General features: G+C 42.4%; 1 protein-coding gene across 1 annotated transcript in view; it reads right to left on the bottom strand.

The window, feature by feature from the left end:
- Positions 1–17,922, bottom strand: part of KY (kyphoscoliosis peptidase) — a gene marked incomplete at its 5' end in the record, with an annotated part of 88,674 nt that overhangs the window by 12,387 nt on the left and 58,365 nt on the right. Inside the window, 2 exons of the mRNA XM_033957768.1 lie at positions 951–1,141; positions 14,181–14,363. Of these exons, the coding sequence (XP_033813659.1) occupies positions 951–1,141; positions 14,181–14,363 (374 nt within the window). The remainder of the gene's footprint in view (positions 1–950; positions 1,142–14,180; positions 14,364–17,922) is intronic.

Genomic DNA, 17,922 nt, shown 5'->3' with positions numbered 1-17,922 from the left:
AAGTTTAATATCTTCTGTAAAATTTATTGAGACTTTGGGTTTTATTTGTGTTTTGAGATATAAGGAATTTGAGTGATTTTGGAAATAGGAAATTCTGGGGAGGGAAAAAGTATAGGGAACATCAATTATCTATTTTTTTCCTAGCTTAGAAAGTATATTTAGGCAATTTGGGGTTATTAGATTAGGATAGGGTTTTCCCTTATTGGTTTGTTTAAGTCAGAGTAGTAGGTTGGTTCCAGCAAGAGAGAGTCTGCTAGCAACAGCGCGCCTACGTGGTACCCCTACATAGCAAGAACATAAAGCCTCAAATACCCAAATCTGAGGAAAAAGAAGAACTTTACAGAGGGGAAGTAGAATCTCTTTGTTTAAATTTGATTTACAGCATTTGTTTATTAAATATTATTTTTAATTTAAATTCTGAATCCTTAGTGCTTCTTTATATTTATTTTATTATATGTTTAATAACTATTTTTATTTCAAGGTTATACCATATTATTATATATTATTATTTTGTTTATGTAATTCACCCCTTCTCCTGGGGAAAGGTATCAATTTAACCTTCTGTGTGCACGACTACAAAACAAATCTTATTTCAAGAGGGATACCTTTTACCTCAGTCTGAGAAGGAGGGGGGTTACACTAGGTACAGAGCCTGACAGGGGAGGAGAGGGGAGGAAGGAAGGGTGCTGGGTGCAGTGCCTGACAGGGGAGGGATGGAGGGAAGGGGGCTGGGTGCAGAGCTTGGAAGGGCAGGACACTTGAAATATTAAGCTGCCCGACTTACATTCGAGTCAACCATTTTTCCTCCTTTTGGGGGGGAAAAAGGGGGTTTCGACTTATATTCAAATATATATGGTAATCCACTTGTCCAGAATGACATACCTATTGCACTGGAATATAGCTTCAGGATTCATGGCAGCTTTCTTCAGCTCTGGGGAGTTTTCCTTTACCTGTTTTGATGATAGAAGTTTCTGGGTGAGCAGACAGCAGTCCAGCACTGTAAAATTCAGGTTTACAAAATATGTTGGACTCAAATTGTTTCAATGACACTGTTGGCTTCAGTAGCTGCCATTTTTTGTCTTCTGGGAAATGGCTTTCAAAGAACAGCGCAGGATGTGTAAGGAAATAATATTCCGTGTAACTGGAGAATGAAAAAGTAATGATTACATTTCCTTAACATATTTCATTAAGGTATTGTATTACAAAAATACTGTAAACATGAATCAAGGCACCACCTTATAAGTTAAACATCAAACAATAGGAACCTTATAAATTACGACCATCATTGCACCATACAAGTATGTTTCATGTGACTGTGCATTATTATAGTTAACTTGTAATATACAATAAATTTTTTTAAAAAAAGTAATTCCATAAAGAGGTGCTTATTTTCAAGTGCCAAGAATGCACCTATTTAGAACCTTTTCTATAAGGAAAGAAGATACCTACTTTTCTTTATAAGAATATTAGCAGGTCAAATATGTACCTAGATGTTAATTAGTCTGACTCCTGTGGTAAGTCCCTTGAAACACTGGACTCCATTGGATTATGGGACCCAAGGCAGCATGATTTTACTACCGGCAGGTCTCATCAGAAAAATCAGATTTCTTTGACTAGGTGACCAGAGAGTTGGATCAAAGGAGAATACTATATGTGACATATTTATTGCAGTAAAGCCTTTGATATAGTTCTGCATAAATAAGTTACAAATAAACTTTGTGTCCTTGGTATGGGCCCTAATATGACTGACTGGAATGTGAGAAAAGGTAGTGGTAAATGGTGTTTAGTCTGAGGAATGGGGTATTACTAGCGGTTTTAGGTCTGCTTCTTTTTAAGATTTTTGCGGAAGGGCTGTCTACTCGTAGTAAAGTTTGCCTCTTTGCAGATGATACCAAAATCTGCAATAGGGTAGATTGGTATATTCTGCACAGAATTATATTCCTTCAGATGTGTAGATGTATACACAAGCCTCACCCCCCTCCCCCTGATATTCAGCCAGCAGTAGTCAACATTTTTTAAACACTTACCATCACCAGCTAAATTAGCCCCCAATATTCAATTCTAGGCCATGTCCAGGCACTGGCATTGAACACTGAGCTCTGGTAAGGAAATTCTATGGCCTCCCCTCCCTAGCATATCCCTTCCAGTCTCCACTCCCCCCCACCCCACTCACCCCCCAGGATCAGCCCCAACCTCCTCCTCTCACCCTCTCAGCATCAACCCATTTCCATTACCAGTCCCAACATTAGCATGATATCTCTTCAAGACAAAGCTCCAGCCCTCAGACATAGGAGCCAACTTTTTTAAATGACTGAGGGGGTGCTCAACTCAATACAATTTACCAAGTCCATAAAAAGGATATTAAAGCATGGTGGGTTATGAACACAGCTAATCAAGCTGTCTTTAAATGAAGAGCACAGCAGGTTGTGCCACACAGGGAGGATTTGTAGGTAAAAGAAATACTAGCAGTAGCTCTGCAAGTCCCACCAGTCTCTTCCTTCCCAACCCTAATTCATCAACACAGTTTACCATCCTACTCCCAGCCCATCTATACCACACTCATGTTCTGCCTTCCATTCCACCCTGGGCCATCCATACAACCCATATTTTCCCCATCCAAACCAGTCCTCAATAGTCCCTCTTCTTTATCTAACTTGTTCATACTTTCTTTTCTTTCAGACCATCCCTTCTATCTCAGTCCCTCCCTGTTTTAATGTCTTCTTCCTCATCATCCACGTATTCTTTTCCCTCTTTTTTCTCCCAATGCAGTTGACATTTGTTTTGGGGTAGGATACTTAATACCCCCCCCCCATACCTACTCCACTCCCCCATTCTATACTTCTCTGCTTGCTACTTCCTCCTGACCTACCCTGTCTGTCCCATAATTCTTCCCTCTATAAGGTTCCCTCTCAATCTACCTTGGTCAGTGCACCTCCTCTTAAGGCTAGGTTTTTTCATCCCTCATACTTCCTAAGCAGATTCACTGCACATTTCAAAATTTTTTATCCCCAGCCTTCCTAGCAAGATTCACATTTCTAATCCTCCTTCCCAAAGCTCCAGATACCATTCATATCTGGAACTCAGAGACTGAAATACAATAGCAGTTCCACATCCACAAAGGCCCTATGAGCTACTCCACCACCTGCATTCATAAACCTTGGAAGTTCAGCAATGAGTTGCTCCACAGCACCTAGGGCAACATTTGCATGTTCTTCCTGCCCTCAGACTGAAAATCCCAAAGATCACATGCTGAGCAGGAAGTCAGTGAATCCAAAGATGTGTATTCAAATCAACCCACTGTGTGTCAGTCCACCTGCTAAAGCTCTAACAGTTACAGAGTATGTGCTTGACTTGGGAAACTGAGTTAGCACTCACTTGAGTGCCATCTGCAAAAATGAAAACTGACACCTCATTTGGTGGTAACAGTTTTGGCATGCTCCTTTCTTTATTAGTGGTGACTCCAGCACATCTCTCTTGCTCTCTCTTTACCAAACATCCCTTTCTTTCTCCTCCATTTTCTATACTATTTGGAGGCTTAAGGCTTGCCCCATCTGTCTTCAACTTGCCAGTATTAAGGAGGAGCTCTGCAAACTTAAACAGGAATTGAATACAATTAAAGCAGCTTCCATCACTCCACAAAATCATACCAACTTACCACCTCTACCTCAAAGAATAAAACAGCCCAGGAATAAATGGGTCACAGTAGGCTCAGGAAGACTGCAACATGTAACACAGAAACATCCACCTTCACTAATATTACCTCTACAGAATTCATTCGCTCCACTAGTGCACTGCGATACTCAGGAAAACAGAAGGGAGGTGGGACTGGAACCAATGAAGGTAACTCAAGAGAACAAGCACACTCTAAGTACAAATAAAAAAGCCAAAAACAGAAAACTATTACTGTTGGGGGATTCCATCATCAGAGTGAGGAGTGTGTGGCGCAGTGGTTGGATCTACGGCCTCAGCACCCTGGGGTTGTGGGTTCAAACCCCGCACTGCTCCTTGTGACCCTGGGCAAGTCACTTAATCCTCCATAGCCCCAGGTACGTTAGATAGATTGTGAGCCCACCGGGACAGAGAGGGAAATGCTTGAGTACCTGATTGTAAAAACCGCTTAGATAACCTTGATAGGCGGTATATAAAATCCTAATAAACTTGAAACTTGATCAGAGGCATTAACCTTGGAACACAGGGTGAGGAGACCAAAATAGTGAAATGTCTTCCAGGATCCTCAGCTACCAGGAGTTCCAGGCAAATACTGACTATAATTAAGGAAGAAACTAAGGATTTTAACACTGATGTTGTTATCCATCTGGGAACAAATGACCTGGCCAACAACTCCACACTTGCAGCACAGAAAGCTTTTCGGGAGCTTGGTGAGGGCGTGAAACCTTTTGTAAAGACTTTAGCTTTTTCTGAAATACTGCCTGCATATGGAAAGGGAGAGCAGAGTGAAAAACACAGAGGACTTTTAATAGATGGCTCAGAGCCTGGTGTCATCAAGAAGGCTTCAGGTACATAGGAGGATGGGAAAATACATGGAAGGACAAGAAGCTATATTGCACTGATGGGCTACATATTACTACAGCAGGAAAAAGAAACCTTGAAGAGAAATTTAGACAATATTTTTCTAGGCATTTAAACTAGAAGGTGGGGGTGGTGTATGTACGAAGGACAATTATAGAGACTACCCCCGGCAAAAGAAAAGATGTGATAGTAGTAAAAGCAATATCAGCAACTCATTTCTTAGTATTGCAACGGAAAGTGAAACGACACAAAAATCCATACGAAAAAGGAGATTATCGCTGAAAAATAGCTGGAAAGCGATGACCACAAATGCACGCAGTCTAAGCAACAAAGTTCATGATCTGCAAGCCCTAATGTTAGAGGCAGATCTAGATATTGTCGCTATCACAGAGACATGGTTCAGTGAATCACATGGATGGGATGCAAACATACCGGGATATAAACTTTTTTGGAAGGACAGAGATGGTCAAAAAGGTGGAGGAGTAGCTCTCTATGTAAAGATCAATATCCAAGCGACCGAAATGCAAGGGACCTGGGGAGAGGAAGAAGCGATATGGATTGCTCTGAAAAGAGAAGATGGAACTTCTATCTATGTGGGTGTAGTCTACAGACCTCCGACTCAATCACAGCAAATTGATAAGGATCTGATTGTGGGTATCCAAAAGTTTGGAAGGAAAGAGGAGGTTCTGCTGTTGGGAGATTTCAACCTGCCGGATGCGGACTGGAATGTTCCGTCTGCGGAATCGGAAAGAAGTAGGGAGATTGTGGATGCCTTTCAAGAGGCTCTGCTCAGACAAATGGTGACGGAACCCACAAGGGAAAAAGCGATATTGGATCTGGTCCTCACAAATGGAGAGAGTATCTCTAATGTTCGAGTGGGTGCTCACCTGGGTAGTAGCGATCATCAAACGGTTTGGTTTGATATAACGGCTAAAGTGGAGAGCGGCCACACGATACTTAAAGTCCTAGATTTCAAACGTACGGACTTTAATGCAATGGGAAAGTACCTGAAGAAAGAGCTGTTAGGATGGGAGGACATAAGAGAAGTGGAAAGACAGTGGTCTAAGCTGAAAGGAGCGATAAAAATGGCTACGGACCTTTATGTGAAGAAAATCAATAAAAACAAGAGAAAAAGGAAGCCGATATGGTTCTCCAACCTAGTGGCTGAGAAAATAAAGGCGAAAGAGTTGGCGTTCATGAAATATTAAAAAAACCAAGAAAAGGAGAGCAGAAAGGACTACAGGGTGAAACTGAAAGAAGCCAAGAGAGAGATACGTTTGGCGAAGGCACAGGCGGAAGAACAAATGGCTAAAAATGTAAAAAAGGGACATAAAAATTTTTTCAGATATATTAGTGAAAGGAGGAAGATAAAAAATGGAATTGCTAGGCTAAAAGATGCTGGGAACAAATATGTGGAGAGTGATGAGGAGAAAGCAAATGTGCTAAACAAATACTTCTGTTCTGTGTTCACAGAAGAAAATCCTGGAGAAGGACCGAGATTGTCTGGCAAAGTTACACGAGAAAATGGAGTAGATTCTGCGCCGTTCACGGAGGAGGGTGTTTACGAGCAACTTGAAAAACTGAAGGTGGACAAAGCGATGGGACCAGACGGGATCCATCCCAGGATACTAAGGGAGCTCAGAGAGGTTCTGGCGAGTCCTATTAAAGACTTGTTCAACAAATCTCTGGAGACGGGAGTGATTCCTGGGGATTGGAGGAGAGCGGATGTGGTCCCTATTCATAAAAGTGGTCACAGGGATGAAGCAGTAAACTACAAGCTGGTGAGCCTCACTTCAGTTGTTGGAAAAATAATGGAAGTGTTGCTGAAAGAAAGGATAGTGTACTTCCTTGAATCTAATGGGATACAGGATCTGAGGCAACATGGCTTTACAAAAGGTAAATCATGCCAAACGAACCTGACTGAATTTTTTGATTGGGTGACCAGAGAGCTGGATCGAGGGCATATGCTAGATGTAATTTACTTGGATTTCAGCAAAGCCTTTGATACAGTTCCTCATAGGAGGCTGTTGAACAAACTTGAAGGGCTGAAGTTAGGACCCAAAGTGGTGAACTGGGTCAGAAACTGGCTGTCGGACAGATGCCAGAGGATGGTGGTTAATGGAAGTTGCTCGAAGGAAGGAAAGGTGACTAGTGGAGTCCCTTAGGGTTCGGTGCTGGGGCCAATCCTGTTCAATATGTATGTGAGTGACATTGCTGAAGGGTTAGAAGGAAAAGTGTGCCTTTTTGCAGATGATACCAAGATTTGTAACAGAGTAGACACCGAAGAGGGAGTGGAAAATATGAAAAAGGATCTGCAAAAGTTAGAGGAATGGTCTAATGCCTAGCAACTAAAATTCAATGCAAAGAAATGCAGAGTAATGCATTTGGGGATTAATAATCGGAAGGAACCGTATATGCTGGGAGGAGAGAAGCTGATATGCACGGACGGGGAGAGGGACCTTGGGGTGATAGTTTCCGAAGATCTAAAGACGAAAAAACAGTGTGACAAGGCAGTGGCTGCTGCCAGAAGGATGCTGGGCTGTATAAAGAGAGGCGTAGTCAGTAGAAGGAAGAAGGTGTTGATGCCCCTGTACAGATCAATGGTGAGGCCCCACTTGGAGTATTGTGTTCAGTTTTGGAGACCGTATCTGGCGAAAGACGTAAGAAGACTTGAGGCGGTCCAGAGGAGGGCAACGAAAATGATAGGAGGCTTGCGCCAGAAGACGTATGAGGAGAGACTGGAAGCCCTGAATATGTATACCCTAGAGGAAAGGAGAGACAGGGGAGATATGATTCAGACGTTCAAATACTTGAAGGATATTAATGTAGAACAAAATCTTTTCCAGAGAAAGGAAAATGGTAAAACCAGAGGACATAATTTGAGGTTGAGGGGTGGTAGATTCAGGGGCAATGTTAGGAAATTCTACTTTACGGAGAGGGTAGTGGATGCCTGGAATGCGCTCCCGAGAGAGGTGGTGGAGAGTAAAACTGTGACTGAGTTCAAAGAAGCGTGGGATGAACACAGAAGATTTAGAATCAGAAAATAATATTAAATATTGAACTAGGCCAGTTACTGGGCAGACTTGCATGGTCTGTGTCTGTGTATGGCCGTTTGGTGGAGGATGGGCAGGGGAGGGCTTCAATGACTAGGAGGGTGTAGATGGGCTGGAGTAAGTCTTAACAGAGATTTTGGCAGTTGGAACCCAAGCACAGTACCGGGTAAAGCTTTGGATTCTTGCCCAGAAATAGCTAAGAAGAAAAATTAAATTAAATTAAATTAAATTTAAAAAAAAATTTTTTTTAAATTGAATCAGGTTGGCAGACTGGATGGACCATTCGGGTCTTTATCTGCCGTCATCTACTATGTTACTATGTATATGTTACTATGTTACCCAGCATCATTATCTTCCTATCCCCCTCTTTCCCTGGTTCACATGATATGGAAGGATATGGGGTGACACACCATTACAGCAGGAGTCCCTCATTCATGATGCCCTGTACAGCCATGTAGGTCACTCCCCCAAAAGCCAGTCTGTAGCAGAGCTGTTCTGGTAGTAGCTCAGCCAAGAGGGAAACAAAACCAAGATATACATACAGTTGGGGGCAATGAACCCCTTACCCTGTTTCAAACTCCACCTATCTCTCCTGTGACCTCTTCCTTTGCTGCCATGCTATTTCTGTGGGACGATACATCATAATGAGCCCACTTAGTCAAACATCACTTTGACACCTTCCCCTCAGGCTCCTTTTTTCCCAGTCCTACACAGCTACTCTCTCCATCTCTTTCTCCAACTTATGTCCCTTTTGCTTGCTCTTCTTCTTCTCTCCCAGATCATGTCTCCTGCTAGCAACCTTTCCCCACACAGCTCCTGCTCTCTTCCTGAATTCCTCGCATCTTGCTTCTATTCCTCCCCCACAGCTTTGAAAGGTCACTTTGGTCAGCCCCAAAACTTAGAGACTTGAAGAAGCACAGATGTTTTATTCAGCATATGCGGACTCCTGAGCCCCAAGCTGGCAGCTTCAGAAGTCCCGAAACCAGGAAGTTACAGTGATATTTATACATTTTTTTGGCTAAACAACTGAATGCTAGAAAAAACTTCTCAAGTGTTACTTTTCTTAACAATCATTGGTCCTAAGCTCACACTAACAGGTCACTTATCTAAGCCCTGCAGTCTTTCTGTTACATGTCCAGGAGGGCGGAATACAATACTGTGTATGCTGAGATAACCATAAGAAGCTAAAACGCCCAAGCTACAACACACAGTGCAGGCAGGCTAGATCATGAGATAAGTCAGGTCTGCAATTAAGCATAATTCAGCATTTTATTAAGGAGAAAACTTAGTTCAAGACTCAGGAAAACCAGTCCCTGACTCCTTCAGCTCCACTGTCTGTCCCTCTCCCTAGGGTTACCAGATTTTATCTGTTAAAAACAAAGAGGACACATGGCCCTGCCTTACTCTGCTCCCAGCTCTGCCCTGTTCCATCCCTAGCTCCACCCCATTCTGCCCCCAGTTCCTCCCACACACAAATGTCAACTCTTCTTTGCCGAGCTCAGATCCACATCTTGAGGGCTAGGTCCACGATTTTCTTACCCAATTGTGCTGCTTTGGAACTCTGGTTGCGGGAAATTTTGAGTAGCTGAGGGTTGTGGGTTTTTGGGCTGGTTTTAAATTTTTGTGCTGTAATTTAGGCTGCAATGGCACGGTATTCTCAAGTCAACTCGGCATTCAACAAATCAGCATTTAGTGCAGGTTCAGTATCCCACCAGTGATGGCCCTTGCTCGCCCTCTCCTTACAGCCAATCATAATCAGAGCCCAGCCTGAGCCCTAACTCTAATGCTGTCATCACTCAACAGCCAGGCAGCACATTAACTGCACTATTGGAAAAGAGACAAGCAGCCCAGGAAGTGCACTTTGAGAGAAAGAGACAGAGACAGGCAGCATGCGATTTGCACGTTGAGAGAGAAAGCCCAGAAATTACACATTGAGAGAGAGCAGGGACAGGCAGGCCAGGAGCTACATAATGAAGGAACGAGACAGGCAGATCATGCAGATTGTGCAAAAGAGAAACATAACAAAGAGACAAAGTTCTCAGCCCATCCAACAAAGTTGGGGCAGACCCCTTTAAGGACTATACACATAGGGGCAGATTCCCAAAACTAAAATCTACCACATTGCAGCCAAAATTTACCAACAGGTCTGAGCTGTTGTTGGCCTACTTTCTGATCAGTGCCTGAGTGCTGATTTACTCAGGCACTGACAAGAAAGTAAGGTTTGAAAGCTCAGTCCCCTCCCCCCTCTCATGCAAATTAAAATAATAATAATTATTATAAAAACTGAAGATTGGAAGGAGAGATACCTATTCTCTCCTGCTGCGTTGCACAATTACCTAACACTGCTACTCCCCCCATGCAAATTAAAATAATAATTTTATATTTAACTCATTTTTATTAATAGAAGCAAGACAGACCAAATTGAAGTTCAGCAGGAGAGATGCTCACTCTCTCCTGCTGTGTTACACAATCGTATGATACTAATATCCCCTTCCCCCCCCCCCCTCATCCGTAGCGGGAGAGATGCCCACTCCCTCCCACTGCCAAGCAATGCCTCCCACACCCACTAGCAGCGAGAGAGATACCCACTCCCTCCTGCTGCTGATATCAAGACCCCCCACCTGACAACCCCCAGTGTACACTCCCTCCCACCACCAAACGATGCACCCCCGACACCCCCCACAGTGGGAGAGATAATCACTCAATTCCATCATCACACAACCCCCCAACACCCCCATGCCTTTGATGACCCCCACCCCTCCCCCTTATCTTATTTACGATGGCTGGCCGGAGGGATGCCTACTCCCTATGGCCAGCTGGTCCGCCTCCTTGAAATGGAGTGCTTCCCCCCCTGGTGCACCTAAGGTCTCTCTCATAGGAGGAGCCTTAAATAACCTGGTTCAGAGCCTCAGGCCCTTCCCCAGTGCATCCCAGGATGCATCGGGGAGGGGAAGGCTCGTCATTTTGAAGAGGTGGACCAGCTGGCCAGAGAGAGTAGGCATCTCTTCAGCAAACCATCATAAGTAAGGTAATGGGGAGGGGGCGGGGAGCAGAGGCAAGGGGGTTACGTGGTGATGGGAGTGAGCATCTCTCCCACTGCAAATATTATGTAGTGGGCATAGCATGAGAACGTAGCACAGTAGACACAGTGTGGTAATTATAGAATGAAAGATACAATGTATAGTATAGTAAAGTGAGAGAGAAAGGTGACAATAGGACAAAATGTAGCAAAGCACTGTCTGACATAGCATGGTGTGGTTTGACATAGTATGCAGTAGATGGAACAGTTAAATTTGCTTCTATTTTAAACTACTTTTTTTACTCCCTCTCCTCCTACCCCTGCAGGTCTGGCACAGTAGTATAGACAGCTAGCTTGGGTAGGCCCCTCTGACCACCCTCCCCTGAGTTCAGAATTTCACATGCCCTTCCCAACTGCCTACATACATAGAAACAATATGGGGTTTTGTTAACTTTCCCCTTTGCCCCCCCCCCCAATTTCTCCCTCTCTCTTCCCTCCCACCATCTCTGTCTTCATCTCTCTCCAAAATGCAGACTGGCAACTTCCCCTCTCTGTACCCGATATGGCTTCAAGGCCTCACTAGCGCCAGTCGTGATTCATCTTTGCGACTGCATTGGTCCTGCTGCATTGATCCCACTGTGTCCCACCCTCACAAAATGTCATATCTTGTTTCATCAATGGTGAGCTGCAGCAGAGGGAAGCCTGTGAGATCAGCGCAGGCAGTGAAGATGAATTGCTGCTGCTGTTGGTGATACCTCAGAGGTACAACTGGGAGGGATAAGAGGTTTTCAAAAAGAGGTGGAACGGAGTGGGCAGGGGGGGGTGAATTAAGCACTGTCAATGGATGGGCCTAAGCCAAAAATGGGTGGCCTGAGCCTACCCATGTCCACCTATAGCTAAAGACAAACAAACTACAGTGGAGATGTTCAATGATGGTGTGCAATTTTATTTCACAATTGAGAAAAATCTGTGCACATTTCGTTTCTGTGTGTTCAGAGGTCTATAATGAACTTCTAAAAGCACCCATAGTGTTCTGCAGAGTTTTCTATCAATTATATGCTACATCATACAAGGGATATTACATTAGTAATAAGGCTCCTGAGGCTGGCCACATTGGCCGAAATACGTTCCTGTTGAGTCCGCGGATTCGCATCGCGTCCAACTTACAGGGTATTTCATGCTAGTAACTCATACACAGACATGTAATTTAATCAAAATAATATTTATTCAATTTATATCCAATTAAACTTGAGGTTACAATTAAAATTAAGATTAAATTGCATTACATTCATTACCAACTCTGTAAAACATTCTGTGGGGGGGTTCCATCTCTCCCAAGACTTACTGGCCCATATGGAGAGAGATGTGTCGTTCCCCCCCCCCCCCCCCCATCTGATCAGAAGCTGGTGCCTTATGTACCCTCGCAATGACCAATAATACGTCATTCCAGTCTTCCAATGTTCAGTTAAAACCTCACTGTAAAAGGTTGGATTTATTTGAACAAATGCCTTCCTAAGCATCACTGCCAACAATTTATTAACAAATTGCAAAACTTGTTTTTTCTAAGAATTAACAATATATTTTTACCAGTATTCTTCTTATGTCTTAAAGGATGAATCAAATATAGCCCTCTGACTAGAACTGACAGTCTAGAGTTTTTTCACAGTTTCACAGTCACTAAAGAAAGCCCAAACACAGCCTCCCTGCCCCCCCCCCTTCACATCTGGCTGTGTTTATAATAATAATAATAATAATTTATTTCTTACATACCGCTATACCGTGAAGTTCAAAGCGGTTTACAATAAAGATACATTTGACAGTACATGGGATAGAAACAGTTTACAATAAAGATACGTTTAGTCAGTACATGGGATGCAAGTGGTTTACATTAAAGATTCATTTTGTCAGTACATGGGATACAAGTGGGTTACAGTTATTATCCTGAGATAAACCAACACAATTAAAAATACTTTTTACATTCCTACTTTGGACTTGCTTAATTATTGTGAAGAAGAAAAACCAAAGATTATTCTTCCTATGACCTAATGCAGGATTATAAAGTTAAAAGTTACAATACTCAGAATAAGACTAGTTCAACCCCTTCCCATATTCCTAAACCAGGTAAAGTCAAAATAGCTGACTTTTCTATGTCCTGGGCCTCTCAAAGACTGGAGTTTCCATGGCAACCTAAAGGTCAAATAAGTCAAACTCCATATGTTACCTCTCAGGATTTCTCAAGATTTAAAATATAAAGTTTGTAAAACAGTTTTATGTTTAAACATACATATACAAGCACACTGGGATCCCAAACATTCACTCACATGCCACAGATATGATAATTATTATGAAAGTACATATCTTTAGATACAGACTGTCTTGCTCAGGAAGAGATATCCTATATCTCTTCCTTACCACTACTAAACTGTAATAAAGAAGACTGAACAGAGAGAGAAGATAGAGAAAGAGCACTTATTATTGTAATACCTCTACAAATGTGTTATATATGCATCCAATTATAATTTTGCTTATCCAGCAATATTTACATAAATAGCATATTATTATGCCCTTCTCTATATATATAATTTCCTGATCATTTGTTTATTATTCTGATATGAATTTATTATGTTTGCTTATAACCCACTCTGCCCAGACTTAGAAAGGTCTTTCACACCCTGCTATTTATTCTGTGCTGTTCACGCCATATGGTGAAACTCCTCAGTGTCGAGCCATCGCACAGATTTTTCTCAATTGTGAAATAAAATTGCACACCATCATTGAACATCTCCACTATAGTCTTTGGATGTACTGTGGCGGTTTTCTCCTGGTTTTTCTGACCACCTATAGCTAAGCCACTGGTCTGGCATCTCTCCCTCTTCCTCTCACCCCTCCTCCTCTCTCCCCACTCAGGTCCTCCAAACCTGTGTCTTTTCATCAGCAGCAATTAAGCCAGGCTGGCTCCAGCTTCCCAGGGTATTCCCTCTGCTGCAACTTCAGCATCCCAGGGCCTCCTCTGATGCAAATTCCTGTTGTCATTTGTGTACTATAGAAAAAACAACAGGAATTTGCATCAGAGGAGGCAGGATGCCGCAGAGGTACGGTCCTGGAGCTGGCTGGAGGCAGCCTGGCTTAATCACTACTAATGAAAGCACATAAGTTTGGAGGACTGCAGGTGGAGGAGGGTGAGAGAGAGATGTCAACAGCAGGAATGGGGAGAGAATGTGTATGAACAGGATCCGTCAGCATATGAGCTAGAGGGAGAATCAAATACATATGTATCACACACCTAAAGCATGTGACGATGTCTGATGCTAAAAACATGTCTGATGTTGCTGCCTCTACAATTGTGCCTCCCTAAGCAGCTGCATACTTTGCCTATTGCTAGGGCCAGCCTTAGAAAGCATAATGATTACATGAAACCCTGTGAAAAGAATTTATTTGAACCTGTTTTCCTCAGGTCTGAAGAATTTTTTAAAAAAATTTTTCTATCAAAACGGGATTACCAGTATATGATGTTAGGCTATGTTAGGTTTTATGTTTGCCCCTTTATAAATAACACATCTGAGGCCATAATAACATACTTGAATGTAAAATGGGTATCACTGCAGTGCCCAGCTCCCCAGGTGCTGTCCAGCAGGTGCCATTTTCCTTCCAGAAGAACAGCATTCCAGGAATGGTCAGGAGCTCCAGAAAATTTCTGCCCAATTTTGTAACCATATCCTTTACAATATCCTGATAATTTCACACATTCAACACCTGCAATACTAGAAAGAAAACAAATCAAATTTAAAGAATACAGCATCACCTCATTATTGTGTTTTCTAATACAGATAAAATTTGAGCTAGTTTGAGTTTAAGAATCCGTCCACTTAGGGCATCTAACAGAATGGATAATAATGACTTTCTAAACAATTAACTGTGATTAATATTTTTTGTCATAAATACAAAATTGGAGAAAACCATTAATTAATAGATCCAAAATATATGGAACTCCTGAAATACAGAGTTGTTTGTCAGCATATCCAGCTGTACTGTAATTTGCTTTTAAAAGAGCAAAAAAGAAAAAGCAACAATGTAAATGATTACCAAACTGAACAAAGTTTGATATTTTCTTTACAAACTGTGGCCATTGGGTCTTAATCAGAGAGTGGAGTGGCAAGCATTTTTTTAGGTGGAAATCATTTACATCAGGGGTGTTCAACCTGTGGCCCGAGGGCCGCATGCGGCCCTGTGAAATATTTTGTGCGGCCCTGGTCGAGGACGAAGCAGTGTTTTCCTCTGCTGCCCCCGGATGTTTACCATCTTGACGGCTCCCTCCTGTCTTGCTGCAGCGTTTGTGCATTTCTGCGGCCCCAGAAACATTTTTTTCGACCAATGAGGCCCAGGGAAGCCAAAAGGTTGGACACCCCTGATTTACATTGTTGCTTTTTCTTTTTTGATTTTCTCCAATCAGTTGTGTTTGATAAGAGCTGAGCTAAGTGCTGATTGGTTGATTTGGACTGGAATTGAGGACTGTGTTGGAGGGAGGGCTTCAAGTGCTCTTGTCTGTTTCCTTTGTTCTGGGGCTGGTTTCAATGTGTCTGCACTTTTCAAGGCTGTATTGTTTGTTCCCCTGATGAGCCAAACATTGGTGAAGCAAGGTCGCTTGTTGGGAAGATCGGAGAAGACGTGACATCGTTGGAACTCAAGTCATCTTTTGTCAGCTAAGTCCTTGAACATGCCTCCAGGTGACTTTGCCCTTTTCTAAACCTGAGCTGTTCTGTGAGGGTGTTTGTTTTTTTTTGCCAGAGAAAGTATCAAAAGCAGTTTTTTATTTGTACCTTTTGGTTCTATAGTGCTATATTAATCTGAGGTTTTTTTCTCTCTTTTAGGGTGCATGCTGGGTTTGAAGAGGGGGATACCTCAGTGCCACAATCACACATTTAGATCACACATTTAGAATGTTGTGCGTCCTCATATAATTTGCTTTTAATATATGCAAAAACTTAACTGTTGCTTAAATGCATGTCCCCCCCCCCCTATCTGACTAAAGTGGCATCACCAATGTTTCTACAATATTTAACACATTGGTTGCATTTTTATTTGGATAATGGAATATTTCCTACTCCAATCCCCCCAAATTCAAAGTTTGTCTGAGGTGAGCAATTATCACCCTGTTGCCTCCATTCCATTGTTTGCCAAGATAATGAAGGAGCTTGTTATAAAATAAGTAGAGGCTTATTTAACCCAACACGATCTCCTACATTCTGTTCAATCAGGATTTAGAAGATATCATAGCACAGAAACAGTAGTGGGGCTTTGGTGGCATATGGGAAACAAATATTGTATAAGGAACAGAGTGTTATAGTAATACAATTTGATCTCTCCATTGCATTTAACCTGGCCAATTTGGATCTAATGACATAAATTTTTCATCAGAAAGGAATCCATGGATGGGTTTTGAAATGGTTCCAGGGCTTCTTCATCAACCACTTTTTATGCAGCTAGGAAAGATAAAATCTTTTCAGCAAAGCAGAAAGCATTTTGTGGAGTGCCACAGGGTTCCCCTACTCTCCCCTATACTTTTTAATTATTCTCATGCAATCTCTACAGCCAGCACGGTAGGAGTACCAGAGGACTTTTTTGCAGATGTTTTTGTGATGCTGCTGTTATGTTATCTATGTTTAAAGGACTCCTGAGGAAGGCAAAACACTGCCGAAACACGGCCCATATAAGGTCAGTTCATCAGAATACAGCAATATACAACACAGTGAATATATTTCCCTGAATTTGTGACCAAGCAGACACAAGCCCTGTCAAGGTCCCAGCTAAAGTAAAAATAAAACCCAGGAAGAAAGATTCCAGGATCTCTCAGGAATTTATTGTGAGAAACAGGGTCAGTGACCACCAGGTGGAGCCTGACTTATCTGGGGATGAGATAGGTGAATTATGTACAACTCACCACCAGGGGAGCTCTAGGGGACCCTGGGCTACTGCTGACCCACCTAGAGCAGGGCACGCCCCTAAGGTAGAAAAGCCAGCAGTGGCATTCAGACCAGCAAGCCGCTTAGGGAGGAAGTTTAGGCCTTGCCTCCCTAGGGACCCTGCCGAGCCAAACAGGGACAACAGGCCCCAACCTATGGAACCGATGGAGGTTGAACAGCCAGAGGATTTGTCTTACCTGTTTGAAGAACCTATGGACTTCCAAGAGTCTTGTGCTGGCTGTGAGTGTAATTTGCCTGAACCTATGCAGCTGAACCTGACTTTGAGTCACAAACAGTGAGTGTGTTTTGGACCTGTTTGTGTGCTGTGTATTTTGTTTTTGAATGCTGGTTTTGGGAGAAAGCTTAGAGAGAGTGGGGAGAGGTTTTGCTTCCATTCTGGGAGGGAATTTGAAAGCCTTTTCTGAAGGCCTTTGTTTTTGGCAAAACCTATGACTCTCTCTTTTTCCTGGCAACCATATTCTGATTGCCAGAGGCTTTCCTTCATTTGCTGCAAGGACTATAAATTAAGGAAAACTTGAATGCTGAACTGTATTTTTTTGATGAAATGAAATGCCTGCTTTTCAGCAGACAGAGTAAGCTCGGTATTGAGCTGAAGTCTCAGGGATAAGTGGGACTTAAGAAACACAGAAAGAAAGTTGCACTGTATTGTGAGCGGCTTTATTTTCCTGCCTTTTTCTCTTTTGGCAGTTTGTTTTTTTTGGTTTTTGTTATTAAGGCTGTGTGGAAACCTGACTGAGGTTATAAAGTCTGAAAAAGTACTTACCTGCCTTAAGGAATTAAGTAAAAAGAACTTTATCCTGACAAGCCACATTTGTTGGAACTTTATTTGTGTTTGATTGAATTTTTTTTATTGCTACTATAAACTCCAGTCCTGCAGGGTGACTCCAGGCCGGGTCACACGCGATTGCATTATTGTTTGTAGCCATCAAGTTTCTACAGAGCCCTGCTCTGGGTAATACTGATGGCCACAAATTGTATTTGGCTTTTATTACATTGTGGTATTATATTAGCAAAAGGCATTAATAAATTATTCCATTTTAACTATTGGAAGTCTAGGATCTGGTTCCACATTATTTGCTTTTGAACTTTCCATATTTTTTCAGCTTAGAGTGACACATTTTACTGTATATATCCTGATGACATCCCTGTCATTCTACCCATGTCTCAAATCTGGTCAGAAATTCTGGAGCAGGTTAGGGAGTGTATTTATTGAGAACTGAATTGTGGTCCATTGTATGAAAATCAACAAAGACAAAATCAAGTTTTTTTATGGTTAGACCCCAATAATGAACTCAATGTCCCCATCCCATCCCCATGAGTTTTGTCACTGTCGCTGTCA

This window comes from Geotrypetes seraphini, chromosome 9, assembly GCF_902459505.1.
Source record: "Geotrypetes seraphini chromosome 9, aGeoSer1.1, whole genome shotgun sequence".
Classification (NCBI taxonomy): Eukaryota; Metazoa; Chordata; class Amphibia; order Gymnophiona; family Dermophiidae; genus Geotrypetes; species Geotrypetes seraphini.
Note: the sequence above shows the minus strand (reverse complement) of the source record. Positions and strands in the feature narration are given on the sequence as shown.